Source organism: Hyla sarda, chromosome 2 (assembly GCF_029499605.1).
Source record: "Hyla sarda isolate aHylSar1 chromosome 2, aHylSar1.hap1, whole genome shotgun sequence".
Lineage (NCBI taxonomy): Eukaryota > Metazoa > Chordata > Amphibia > Anura > Hylidae > Hyla > Hyla sarda.
Window position 1 is genome coordinate 297,579,833 of NC_079190.1, and position 15,259 is coordinate 297,595,091.

The 15,259-nt window shown below is 41.6% G+C and overlaps 1 protein-coding gene across 1 annotated transcript in view; it reads left to right on the plus strand.

Moving 5' to 3' along the window:
* LHX1 (LIM homeobox 1) overlaps positions 1–7,672 on the plus strand; it is a 14,356-nt gene extending 6,684 nt beyond the window's left edge. The window contains exons 4-5 of the mRNA XM_056557543.1: positions 4,952–5,117; positions 6,209–7,672. Coding sequence (XP_056413518.1) covers positions 4,952–5,117; positions 6,209–6,588 — 546 coding nt within the window. The 3' untranslated portion in view covers positions 6,589–7,672. The remainder of the gene's footprint in view (positions 1–4,951; positions 5,118–6,208) is intronic.
* Positions 7,673–15,259: the final 7,587 nt, after the last annotated feature.

A 15,259-nucleotide genomic window follows, 5' to 3' on the forward strand; every position in this document is an offset into this window, starting at 1 on the left:
TGAGAGATTTTCCCTCACATATACATGTATCATGCATCTTGATTGTTCTGGTTAATGTAACCATGACATAACTCTATTTCAGTATGAAATAAGCTGTAAATGCCTTTTTTTCTTTAAGCATTTATTACTATGCAAGTGTGCCAGTGTTGATGCCCCTCCCTAAGGACATTTCTGCAGACAATTGTCTTCCCTTGTTTTTCTGTTTATTGAACAGTCCCATTACTGTATCATAGCTCTTGGCACTGCTCCACTCTATCTTCAGGGCAAAGATGGACCACGCTGGGCCATCTATTCAACGAATCAGTTCCTTCTGCCATAAAAAACAAAAATACCTTGCCAGATGGGAACAACAAGCCCAGATTTTTTCCATTTGATTCTCCTATAAAATCAATAGATAAATAAAGAAGACAGTCTTAAAACTGTCCCTGTATTAGTCACTTGTGGTTAAAAAATGATTACCATTTCAATAATGGGATCCATTTACATTCTGATGATGATTATGATAATCATAATAATATTATTTTACAGACACTAATTATTCAAACAAGGGAAGTGCAGATCCTACTCTCAAGAGCTTACAATCTATTTTATTTATAAGTATTCTCTGCAAAACTGTAAGTGTAAATGGCTAAGGGAACTACCAGAAAAATGGAATTATACAAATCCTTAGTGGGGGCCATTTCCCAACTTTCCAGTTCCATGTTTAGAATAGGGCAAAAATGGCATGTTGGACACAGAGGCGTAGCTTGTAGCTTCTGGGCCCCAATGCAAAATCTGCAATAGGGCCCCATATGCCAAATATAATACTGGTCTCTTATGGGGCCGATATGTTTTGGGGCCTCCTTAGGCCTCCTCAGTGCGACTGCTACCTCTGCTACCTCTATAGCTACGCCCCTGGTCAGACATGTCAGACCCCTGTTCTGACAACAGTATGGGACAATCTTGCTGAGCCACCAAATAAACAAACACCATATAGTGCAATAGGTATCTCCTTGGAGAGTTCCTGGCAGACTATCACCCACCTCTGACCCAAATATACCTGAAAGCTAAAGCAGTTACTGCGCACAAACAAAAACTGGCATGTAGCATAGTATGTCAGGCCAGCTTAAAAGAATTGATTTCTATATATGAAATAAGTCCCATTTTTAACAATAACGTTTTGTTCACACACTGTTTTTTAAGAGATATTCAGCTATTCTTCTGTTTACACATTCCTTGGCCTTTTTTTCTTTTTCTTCTTTAAGTTAATTTTAATGGTTTAAAGAACAGGGTGTTAACACTAGAACTATGTAGTATTGAAAACAGGGTGTTTAGGCCATGATATTTAAGGAAGTCGCTTAAAGAACACCAATGCCATTACCAATGTCATCTCAGCTTTTTCTTATTTCTAAACATTTTTGTGATTTTAGAGGTATTTTCAAAGTAAAGGTTTATACTAGATTACAGAGATTTATTTTTATAGGCCTGATAACTGCCTAAAAATAAATACTGTATTCTAGCACAATAAAGCAATTTAAAAATGAAGCTTCTATATTATATGACATATAATACAAACACATTCTATAGTGCTGCTTAAAACAAAACAGACCCTCCTTCTCACCCAGTCTTATACATTTAAAGTGATATATCATAGCTAAGTGGCAACTTGTGTAGACCTGTCCTTTACATCCAATAATACAGTTCAGTGTGGCCAAGCTGCACAATCATTTAATAGGTAGATCAGCAACACTGAGTGAAATAAGCATCCAGACCATGGATGATGACTATACACAGAAATGCTTATGGGTACACTCACACATGCATATTTTTCTGTTGATTTTTCTACTTATTTATGTCAAGGGGTAGAAAATCAGCAGCAGAAAATTTGAAGCAAAATACACACCACATACCCCAAAGGGAACTTTTTATGTTGAACATGCAGACTGACCTGAGAGGACTACCCTATAGAGTATCAGAAACTGAGCAAACTAATATGTAATATGTGGGAGAAATGCTTCCGTTAAACTTGTCTTTTATTAATGTAAAACCTTACATATTCTGGGTTTAGGAGTCCAGTGGGCGGTTCTGACTCATGTCACTGTATGTACTCTCAGGCCAGTAAGGCACTCAATCAGTGGAAGACTTGCCCTCTGAACTCTTAGTAGGGATTTAAATGTCTTAAAGACAAATTTTACTAAATCTTTCCCCCCCCCCCCCAAAAAAAAAAAAAAAAATACACATCATCCTGCTCTTTCTACTCTATAACATGTTCTTTTCAGACCAAACCACATTATCAATGTGTCAGGTTGCCTTTAAGTTTTTCCATACTGTTGGTGCTTTTTTTGTTGTTTTAAATTTTTTTTTTCAAACAGCAAACCAAAAAATCTCACTTACAGTGTGGCCATTATTACTTTTTCACTATGTTCACAAACATCATATTTTTATTTATTTATTTTTTTGTTATTAACAGCTGGAAAAAAATACACCAAAAGCAAAAAAAAACTGTGTACGGGAAAACATATGAAACATGGCTCACAAATTGTGTGTACCACAAACTACCAGTTTAGTCAGTCCATTTACAAGGCCCAAAATTGGAAAACAAAATGATATCATTCTCTGCATATAAAAAAAAAGTTCTGCAAAAAAAAACTTATGGTGTGATCTCAACTCTAGGTATCAGCTATTTTTTAGGGACTCAGAAAAACAACCAGATCATAAAAATAGATCAAATGTATTTAAATAGTTTACTTCTCCAAAAGACCACCCCTTTGAGAAGACCACATCTTTATCCAAACCAGATTCTATATGACCTATTTTCAGTTCCCCCATTTATTATGCATACTTGACATTTTTTTGTATTACTATATGAAAGGGCAATGAATAGATGAGTTAGGAGTGGAGAAATTCTGGGCAGTTGTTTAAAACAGGTGGAGAAATGTTAGTAGTGGAGAAATTTTGGGGTCAGTCTGCTGTGAGTTGTGAAATATATGACATTTTATGTTGTACTGGTATGTACTGGTCTCATTTGCTCTGTTAGCCAATTTAGGTATCACTTCTTGAGTATTTTTGTCCTTTTAAAGCAAACATATTTATTTAAAAGATTTTATAGGTAGAAAGCTAGTGGTAAGACATCCCTTTAACTGACATGTGAGTAGATTTAAATATGCATAGAAAATGGAGTAAATGGTGTTTGCCACTTTTATTTTGTGTTTAGACACTTTTTACACATTTGTCCATGGTAGCAATAGCTGACATTTATCACTGTCTTTAGACTGTTTTTTGTGTCTACAAAAGGCACAAAAAAGGCGCAAGCAGGGTTTATTTGCCCCTTTTTTGCACCTTTTGGTTTATACATTTCTGCTGCTTTTGAGCTGCAATCCACTGATTTTGTAAATACACATGATATGGAAGGGTGTTATGAACTGCGCCTTTTTGTGAAAAGGCGCAAAAAAGGCACAAAACCACTGAAAAGTCTCTAAAACGACACCAGCCCAGACTTAGCTTAGCTTTTTGGGTTTATGTGAAGAGGATAATTCCAGAAAATGTGACCTGCACAAAATTTATCAAATGCTCTGTGACCATTTCATAAATTTGGTGCTCCTACACATTACCAGCACACAAAAAAGGGGTAGAAAAATGCTTCACTTACACCTACAATGATAAATGCTGGCCAGTGTGTAAACATGTCCAGGCACTTCAGCTTGCAGAGAAATCAACAAGGCTGTCTACAAAAAGGAGTTTGCCTAAGAGAAGTTCAGAATATTTTTCAAGTTTTTAAGTTGCACCATTTTTTTAATTCTAAATATTGGTGTAAATGAACGGCATGCTTAGAGAGTTGTTGTCCATTTTTCTTATCAGTGCGCCATTTTAATAGTTTGCGCCAATGCCACCCAACTTGTACGATGCATCATTCTACGATAATACCATGCCATTGTTTTATATACCCAATTTTGACTTTCGTTTCAGCCTAGTTTTTACCACACAATATAAAATTGATTGTTATCTTTTGATGGTTTGCTTCGGTTTATTCAGTTTAGATTAGGAAGGAAGCCAATGTGTGGATCATAAGAACCAGTAAATATGAGCAGAAAACATATTCTTGTTTTTTTTTTTCCTTTTTAGTTTAGTTTGAGAACCTGAACTCAAAGATGTAAAGCAAAGAAATAAAAAACAAACAAACCCTGATGTCAGTAATGATATGGAAATGAAATGTAAAGCAGTATTATCTATAGTCAAAGCTCAAAATACCACACTTCTGAACAAGTATTAAACATGCAGCCTTCTGTCATGTAAATGATGTTAGAAACAAACACGAGTGTCACCATATTTACATTAGCATCACACTGACCCTTATCTTACCTGCTGTCTTATATAGCTCTGCTGCATCTATCTTTTATGCATGATAATTCTTGTATAGTTTTCCACATAGCAAATATCATACACTGAGGGGGAGGTTGACCCCCCCCCCCCCCCAAAAAAAAAAAAAAAAAGACAGTTTGTTGATTCTCCAGTTTGTAGTAGAGGGATAGTTGATTATGTTTATTGATTTGTTTTTAAGTGGACAATACAAAGATATATATCTGGTTTCAGTGGCTGTGTGTTTGTGTGTTTGTCCCCTAGTTGCTGTGCAGACAATCTATTGTTCCTCTGCAGTATAGGGTGAGGCTGACTGTAATATTATTCAATGGGATAAAGCTGGCCATAACATACACCCCAATTCAACCAGCCATAACATACACCCCAATTCAACCAGCCATAACATACACCCCAATTCAACCAGCTATAACATACACCCCAATTCAACCAGCCATAACATACACCCCAATTCAACCAGCCATAACATACACCCCAAGTTGTGAACAATGATGTGTGCCAATAGCCTTGTAGAGAGTGCTGGTGATGATGATTCCAAATGATAAGCACGTGGCCACATGGATAGTGATGATGATACAAATGTATGTTGTCCCTGCAGGTTTGGTTCCAGAACCGGCGTTCTAAGGAGCGGCGGATGAAGCAGCTGAGCGCCCTGGGAGCCCGCAGGCACGCCTTCTTCAGGAGCCCGCGGAGGATGCGGCCGCTGGTGGACCGCCTGGAACCCGGAGAGCTCATTCCTAATGGACCCTTCTCGTTTTATGGAGGTGCGTATACTTGTTATATGTGATCACCCCTTTATGTCACTGTTCTAGAGTTTTTACTTAGCCCTACACTGTAACCTTATAAAAAAAAATGGAAATTTCTCCAGATCAGCGTTGCCCAACCAGGGTGCCTCCAGCTGTTGCAAAACTACAACTCCCAGCATGCCCAGACAGCCTTCGGCTGTCTGGGCATGCTGGGAGTTGTAGTTTTGCAACAGCTGGTTGGGAAACACTGCTCCAGATAGTATATACCAGAAGACTCCCCAAGGAAGGCGTGGAATGAGTTAACGTTTCTTATTCATAATTCCAATATTAATCCCCAATTCGGCCCGCGTGTAGTGGCCTTTGTGGCTTCCACTATTGGCGAATATTTACATATTAATTGCGCTTTCTTTTCCTTATCACTGGAAATGATCAGCGCAGGAGCACTCGCCAAATCCCTGTGTTGTGATGCATGAAGCGGCGTGTTAATAATTAATGCTGGGGAGAATCCTAGACAAAAAAAAAAAAACACCATCTACAGTACACCTCATGATGGGGACAATAATAATAATACTAACAATATAAAACTATTCTCATCATCATTATCACTACTACTATTGACGAACTGCTGACATCCAGAAACGGTTTGCGTCATGCGTGTTTTAATAGTATCGCTCTATTTCTATGGGAAAACATTTATATTATTGTGTGTGTCCAGAAATGATTATTATTAATATAATTATTATTTATATAATAATGATATAATGAATTATTATATTATTACAACGATCATTATCATCACAAACAGTAATAATAATTTCTGGAAACAGACCATTTTAGCAATTATTTAGCAATCTGCTTGTATTATGCTTTAACTGTTTTTAGTTTTTTTTATTTTTATTTCACTGGAGTTGAATTTTGGCGATTGATAGAAATGAAAGCTACTTACAATGAGGACTTTACTGTGTTCTTTTCAGATGTAATATTGTTATCATTATTCATAACACCAACATCCGCATTTTATAGATTTTTATATACAATTACACTTTTTATATATTCTAAAAGAAAGATGTATCAAACATATCTAGCTCTATTTCCGTTTGGTTTTGCAGACTACCAGAGCGAGTATTATGGGCCTGGAAGCAACTACGACTTCTTTCCTCAAGGACCCCCCTCATCACAAGCTCAGACCCCAGTAGATTTGCCGTTTGTCCCTTCATCTGGACCTGCAGGAACCCCACTAGGTTCCATGGAGCACCCATTACCTGGACACCACCCATCTAGTGAAGCCCAGCGTTTCACTGACATTATGTCCCACCCTCCAGGAGACTCTCCCAGCCCAGAGCCTAACCTTCCCGGTTCAATGCACTCAATGTCCGCAGAGGTGTTTGGTCAGAGTCCTCCTTTTTCATCTTTATCAGTTAATGGCGGTGCCACATACGGGAATCACTTGTCACATCCACCAGAAATGAATGAAGCTGCAGTCTGGTAGCTTTTTATGAACAATGGACTAAAATTGCCATCACTCCTGACAATGCTGTGCTGTACAGAACTGGTAAACCTATATGATAGTCTCCTATGAATCAACAACATTGTCTGGATTGAAAGAACCAGAATGCAGTGGAATTACTGGAGTATTCCAGAATAAAAACTGTGGGTCAAGTGCTGCAACAGCATTGTTCTTCAGAATGTCTATTGCCTGCACCTCAGAGGTTGGAGACAGAAAACTAGCAGTCATATAATGATAATAATAATATATTATTCACCTGAACACGTGGGTGGGACACAACCTTTAATTAGCCAAAATATCAAATACAACAATGTAAATCCCTCAGTATCAACTCTTCTACCTTGACAAAGCTACTGACACCAATCTAATATCCTCACCATGAAGGTCTGCTGCCAGGCCTGCTACTAGACTGACTACCTTCACTCATAGCGAAATCTAAAAGACTATGGAACTCAAGCAGTCAACTGTTTACGTATTATGACGTTCTATTCAGGAGCCTAACCTTTTAGTAATAATCCACTTTTAGAAACCTCTGTGAAATCTCAAAAAAAGAAGAAAAAAAAAAAAAAAAAAGGAAAAATAGCAAAACGTTTTGAGCAATCAACCAAATGATTCATTCTTGTTAGTTTTGTTTTGTGTGGATGGAAGGGACTGACTGGAAGGGATGTGCTACACTGTGCTAGTGTTCTTAGTTTACAGAAGGCTACAAGAAAGTGAGGTGCCAAATACAATAACCTAATAGCACAAAATACGCCATAGACAAGTATGTTCCACCATTTCCGAACATTTGATATACTTTTTAGTCCTGTTGAGCGTTCATTAATGGCTTATATAGACCCAGACAGGTTTTATTTTTGTGTCCTTAAAGAAAGTCCAAAATATTTAAATTTTATGGTCAAATATGCAGTTCCGAGCTGCTTCTTCTTTATATATTAAATTTCTCATACGTCTTTTATTGTTATTATTAAGCCTAAGCTTGTGTGACCTCCAGTGCATATTAGACCATTCACTGTATGAAAGGAAACATGTGGAGAATTTGTGGATTTTTAATAAAAATAGAAAATCATGTTTAGATAATTTGTACTTCATTGAGTGTATTGGCTGGCCAAAAAAAAAAAGAATACATATTTATATGGTATGTGTCTGCTTGTTTACAGTTATTCTTTTCCTCCAAGGTCATTATGTTATGAATATATACATTATTATATTCGTTATGAATTATTGTTAGTATGATAATATAACGTTTCATTATTTCGCAGTATTTTCTTTTATTCTCCATATGGGCCGTAATATATATATATATATATATATATATATATATATATATAGTGTTTTGATGAATTTGCAGAAAGAGACGGCTGATGTTTTCCATGTTTATGGTGTTGTTGTTTTTTATCGGCTGCGGAATGCTGCGCGCTGTTTTATTTGATTGTGTTATATAGTTTGTTATACAATGGTCCAAACTGCTGCGCTATTTCCCATTGTGGCTCTATGTTGTTGGATACCCTGGCGTCTGTAATGCCCTGGGTGAATGTGTGCCACTGTGCCAAGGCTTGCTGACATGAGCTGCCGTCCCTGACCTGCCGCATGCTGTAAACACAGAAAACCATCTGATAATGTGACAACAAGGAAAACGTTCGCCCGTGTATGTTGTTTCCTGATCTGGACAAGGTGTCATTGGGGCTACAGATACAGCAGTGTAGCTGGAGTGGGGGCTGCCATAAATGTGTACAATGACTTCCACATTCTAGCTTTAAAAACGCATTCTGCAAATTGGAAAGCAACTCTTGTTATGCCAGAAACCTTGACGTGTCTATAGAACATCTATAAAACTGTCTAATATGGAAACTATGTAGATCTAGATCAATGTATCCTATAAACTGTCTAGATATAATATCTATCGATCTCGATCTATCTATCGATCAATATCTATCGATCTAGATCAATGTATCCTATAAACTAGATATAATATCGATCAATCTCGATCTATCTATCGATCAATATCTATCGATCTAGATCAATGTATCCTATAAACTAGATATTATATCTATCGATCTAGATCAATGTATCCTATAAAATGTCTAGATATAATATCTATCGATCTCGATCTATCTATCGATCAATATCTATCGATCTAGATCAATGTATCCTATAAACTCGATATAATATCTATCGATCTCGATCTATCGATCAATATCTATCGATCTAGATCAATGTATCCCATCTATATCTATCCATACACTTTCTATATACAATATCTGTCACATAAATGCTAACCTTTGCTCTCAATCCAACACGAGTCCGGCATCAGGATCCTTTCTGTAGATGGATTAATGGGAAATCCTCTATGATCAGTTATCTATACATCTGTCATAAACGTGTGCCAATCTGTACAGCAGTCTTTCCCAACAGGGTGCCTCCAGCTGTTGCAAAACTACCACTCCCAGCATGCACGGACAGCCTACGGCTGTCCGGGCATGCTGGGTGTGGTAGTTTTGCAACAGCTGGAGGCACCCTGGTTGGGAAACACTACTGTACAGCATTTCCCAGTATTATGTATACTAGATGCCTAGAATCCATCTGTTTCTCACTTATACAATATGTATATGCTCTCCCACATCTATCTAGCTATAATACGTCCATCTAGTCATCTTTCCTATTCCCAAATTATGTGCATATAGCCACACACACACACCTCCACATATAACACCATCAGCAACCTTGCAAATTATCCTGAACACAATACAGTACAGGTAATAGGACAATGCCCAGGAGATAAGTGCAACATGTAGAGAAAAGAGTGGCTGGCGAATATCTAATCTGCATGTAGGAATAGGGCAGCAGAAGGTGGAAATGCTCTTCAATTTGCACTTTGCTGATAACATTTGTAATCTGCATTCGTACAAGGCCCAGAGTCCCCGGCCCCGAGCGGTAATCGCCGCATTACACGTCGCCCCCTGGCTGTACACGCTGATATTGCGGCGCCCGCTCCTCCTCTGGCTTTGAAGAGCGCGGCTCTGAAGGCTGGAGTAATTAATGATGCACCTCTGCCCTCTGTAGGACAATAGGCTGCAGTGAGCCGGCTCCAGCAGCCTGCACTCATGTCTCCTTGCTTCTATACGCCGTTGAGCAAATTACATTTCTCAATTTCTTTCCAGACGATTTCTTGATGTAAAAGAAAAGCAAATCCGACAGCAAGACGAGGGCATAATGCATAAGGGCGGGAGATTGCTGTTAACCCTGCTTAGTGCTGCAGGTGCCTGCTCTGTGTGAACCCCTGACAGGCTCGTGCTACTTTCTATACTTATCTTTTTTATGTAAAGGCAATGGCAGCTATGTCACATAGTCATATTTACTATTCTCTTGTTTCCTTGTAAGCTGTAGAAGGTGAGAATTCATTGTGAAGGTATTCCTAATAAGTATGAAGTATTTCAATGAATAATACCAGAAGGGCTGTATTTGCCATTGCAGCCGTGGGCCTGTGCCTAAGGCAGCAATGTTCAGGGGGCAGCACTTCAGTGAGTAAAAAAAAATGATAAATACTTTTGATGCAGCTTCTGCTGTGGCCTGGAGGAAAAGGAAAAAAAACACTTTTTTTGGTTGAATTTACATGGATCAGAACTTCTGTGACAATGTACCTGCAGATTAACAGCTGCACTTGTTCATTGTGCTGTATATTTGTGATTGATTTAAGAGGATGAGATCTACGGTGAATCTAAAACAAAATCTGCACGTAATGCATAAGTTTTGTGCTACATATTTGTGACAGATCTGCATTAACTTATTGGGGACCAAGGGCATACCTGTATGCCCGTGGGAATTTTGGTCCCCGCCACGCGGAGGGCAAGGATTGGACCGGGATGCCATGCTGAAATCATCATGCTGGCATCCCATGCCCCCCCCCCCCCATGACGGCGATCACCGCAAATCGCAGATCAATTCAGATGGGTGATTTGCAGCAATTCCGGGCTGATCGGGTCTGTGATGACCCGATAGCCCGGAAAATAGGGATGACTGGAACTATCAGGATAGGAGCGAGGTGGCAGGGGTGCTACCTCCTCCTATCCCCTGCGATATGCTGGTCAGGAGTGACCGGCGAATTGCAGGGTGGGGGTGAACGTTAATTTCCCCTGCTCTGCCTGCCCCTGGGAGTCCGGTTCAGAGCGGTTGAAGATGGTGCGTGGGTGCGTGGATGGGGGGGGGGGGGGGGAAATCACCGGCGGCAGTTACCTGCGATCATGCGGGGACCAGTGACCAGCGGCGGAAAGGACGGCAGGCAAGTGGCGGTGGCGACTCCAGAGGCAGCAGTGAAGATCGCTGTAAAGTGATCTTCACTGCTGCTTCTAGGAGTTTCAATACTACAAATCCCAGCATGCCTGGACAGTCTCAGCATGCTGGGAGTTGTAGTTTTGCAACATCTGGAGGGCTACAGTTTGGAGACCACTACACAGTAGTCTCCAAACTGTTCTCCTCCAGTTGTTGCATAACTACAACTACCAACATGCCCTTTGGCTGTCTGGGCATGCTGGAAGTTGTAGTATTGCAACAACTGGAGGCACACTGGTTGGGAAACATTATCTGTTTCCTAACTCAGTGTTTCCCCACCCGTGTGCCTCCTGCTGTTGCAAAACTTTAACTCCCAGGATGCACTGACAGACCATGCATGCTGATAGTTGTAGTTTTGCAACAGCTGGAGGCACATGGTTTGGGAAACACTGAGTTGGGAAACAGACAGTGGTGCGGAAACACTGTGGTAGTCTGTTACCAAACTCAGTGCAATCCCAATCAGTGTGCCTCCAGCTGTTGCATAACTACAACTCCCAGCATGCACTGTCTGTCAGGGCATGCTGGGAGTTGTACTTTTACACTACACTACACTACACTAACCCTAAATAAAGAGTAAAACACTACATATAAACTACACCCGTACACTGTCGCCCCCCGTCCCCCCCTCCAATAAAAATTTAAAACGTCTTGTACGTCAGTTTTTCCAAAATGGAGCCTCCAGCTGTTGCAAAATAACAACTCCCAGTATTGCTGGCTAGCCATTGACTGTCCAGGCATGTTGGGAGTTTTGCAACAGCTGGAGGCACCCAGTTTTGGGAATACTGACATACAGTATTTTGGTGGAGGAGGCAAGTATAACCCTTGCATCCGGGTCCACCCCTATGAAAATCCCTAATTCAGGCCTCAAATGCGCATGGCACTCTCTCATTTCGGAGCCATATTTCAAGGCAACAGTTTAGGGCCACACATGGGGTATCATGGAGTACTCCGTACTCGGGTGAAATTGCACTTCAAATTTTTTGTGGCTTTTTCTCCTTTTACCCCTTATGAAAAGGTAAAGTTGGGGTCTACACCAGCATGTTAGTGTAAAAAAAAATTTGCCCCAAACTTTTCATTTTCATAAGAGGTAAAAGGAAAAAAAGACCCCAAAAATTTGTAACACAATTTCTCCCAAATACGGAAATACCCCATATGTGGATGTAAAATGCTCTGCGGGCGCACACAATTGCTCGGGAGTGAGAGAGCGTAGTGGTGATTTGCACACGTGTGGCTGATTTTAACACGGTTCTGACATAAAAGCAAAAAAATAAATAATCACGTGACCCCATTTCAGAAACTACAACCCTCACGGAAATTAACAAGGGGTGCAGTGAGCATTTACACCCCACAGGGGTGCACAGCCCACTGTTACAAAGATCTATCAAACGCCAGTGGGGTGTAAATGCTCACTGCACCCCTTGTTATGTTCTGTGAGGGGTGTAGTTTCAGAAATGGGGTCCCATGTGTGTGTGTGGGGGGGGGTCCACTCTTCTGGCACCATGGGGGCTTTGTAAACACACATGGCCCCCGACTTCTAATCCAACCAAATACTCTCCAAAATTCCATTGTCACTCCTTCCCTTCTGAGCATTGAAGTGCACCCACAGAGCACTTTACATCCATATATTAAATATTTCCTTACTCAAGAGAAATGGGGTTACAAATTTTGGGGGACATCTTCACCTATTACCCCTTATAAAAATAAAAAATTTGGGGTAACATCAGCATTTTAGTAAAAAAAAAAAATTTCATTTTCATATCCAACTTCAACACAAAGTCGTCAAACACCTGTGGGTTGTGTGATGACTCACTCTTGCAAATAGGTACAGTTGCAGTATAGAGGAAAAGAAACAGTATTTTCCAAATCAAAGTTCAGTGTTTTATTCACACTTGTTACACAGCAAACAGTCTTTAAAGGGGTACTACCGTGCTGACAACTTATCCCCTAACTATAGGGGATAAGTTGCCTGATCGTGCGGGTCTGTTGACTGCCAATCACGGGGCCGGAGTATCGTGATGTCACGGCTCCGCCCCCACGGCTCCGCCCCCATAGATAGGGAATAAGTTGTTAGCACGGTAGTACTCCTTTAAATGCAGAACAAAGGAAAACGTAACAAAAGTCCACCTGTATTCCTTAGGTGTTTGTTCACACCTCAGACTATGCCATGTGGCATCAAGCAAGTCTTTTCCAGGCCTCCAGACAGGCTGCTCACCAGCTTCCAACCTTGGAGCAAACATAGGGAAGAACTCCACTCTCAGCTCTCTCTGGCAGTGTGAGCTGCAACTAGCAAATCCCTCTCAGCTGGTGAAACAGGCTGCCTTTGGCCAACAAAAGGCGGCCTGGATTGCGGGGAATGACCCCTACTGTTTTCTCTTTGGCAGCCTCCATCAAGGGCACCTGCCAGTTACCTTTGGTGAGGTCCAAAACAGAAAAATACCGAGCCTGTCCTAGCCTCGTCAACTCGGGGCATGGGATATGCATTAAGCTTGGACACCTCACTAAGTTTGCGGAAATCATTACAGAACTGCAACATTCCATCTGGCTTGGGTATTAAGACTATCGGACTGGCCCACTTACTCTTTGATTCCTCAATGACATCCAGTTTTAACATTTGCTGTGCTTCTTCCGAGATGGCTTGTCACCACGACTGGGTACCCGATATGGTTTCAACTGTATTTTTACTTGGGGTTCAGTGACAATTTCATGGCGGATGAAGTACATCCAGGAAGGTCTGAGAACACATTGGTGTTCCTACTGACGAACTCCCTGGCCTCCTGAGTTTGTGCAGAGGAAAGGCTGTCAGCAATTTTCACTGTGGCAACTGCTTCCCTCGCACCAGACTGAGGGGCGGGAAACTCCACAACTAACAAACCTGACCAGGGGCTGTCATCCACACTAGTCTCCCTGTCTTTCCAAGGTTTCAACAAGTTTACATGGTACACTTGCTCTGGCTTCCTTCGTCTGGGCTGGTGTACCCTGTACGTCACCTTCCCTACCTTTTCGATTACTTCGTAGGGACCCTGCCGCCTAGCCAGAAATTTAAGCCTTTCTACAAGACCGTCCATCTGCGGGTGGTAGACGGAGATCCATAGCTGTAGCTGACGGAGGTCAGCAATTTACTGAGCTCTTTCATTACCTTTGCCCTGGTGCCCTGGTCAGTCAATACCTCTTTAGGTAAGCCCACTCGGGAAAACAACTCCATTAGCTCCTTAGCTATAAGTTTGGCAGAGGTATGTCGCAGAGGCAGCACCTCGGGATACCGAGTCGCATAGTCCAAGACTACCAGGATGTGTTGGTGCCCCCTAGCGGATTTTGGTAATGGGCCAAACAGATCCATAGCGATCCGCTCAAATGGGACCTCGATAATCGGAAGAGGGACCAGGGGACTACATTAATGTGGTTGGGGGCTAGTGATTTGGCAGGTTGGGCAAGATTCACAATACCTTTTGACCTGTTTATATACACTGGGCCGGTAAAAGCGCTGCAAAATTCGGACCTGCCTCTTCTGCTGGCCCAGGTGCCCTCCTAGAACAAGCTGATGGGCTAACTCTAACAACAGCCTCCGATATGCTTAAGGCACCACCAATTGTTCCATATTCTCACCACGAATTTGGTTTACCTGGTACAGCATCCCTTGGTGGAGCACAAAACTGGGGTATACAGTCTCAGCTCCCTGTTGTTGTGGTGCACCTTCAACAATTAAAACATTTTCCCAGGCTCCAGGTAGAGTCAGGTCCTTGTGCTGTGCTGTACCAAAATTTTCTCCTGTAACATTGAGGTCTGCCAACTCTGGCCCTGACGGCAGATCCTCCACATCTCCTACCATTACCCTCAGTGGAGACGACCGTTGTTTCTGACTCGGGTTCCCAGGGTCACCCCTGAGTAAGGCCATTCTATTGGGGACACGCCTGCCTCACAGGTCTGGGGAACTCTTGTCTGGGGCCACAGAGACATGTGGATAGTCTTTTAAGTCCCCGTGTATACACAGTATTCCAGCCTGTTGTCCCGTGTACTCCGTGGGTGGCACCAAGTTGGACCTCACTAAAGTCACCATGCTACGTGAATCAATCAGGGCCACAACAGTATTTCCCACAGGCTTTCTAGCCGCCTGGGCAAGGGTGGGGACCTCCTGAGTTTCACCGCCCTCTCCCACAGTTTCATGGTGGCCTCGAACTTCTCCACCAGGTCCACCATCCCAAGGGCGTTGTCAGGGGTTACCTGGCCAATCCAGCTTTGAAGGGAATGTGGCAAAGCCCTCCAGAATACATTGGCCAGGAGACGGTCCAGCATAGCATGGGGACTTAACACCTCTGGCTGAAGCCATTTT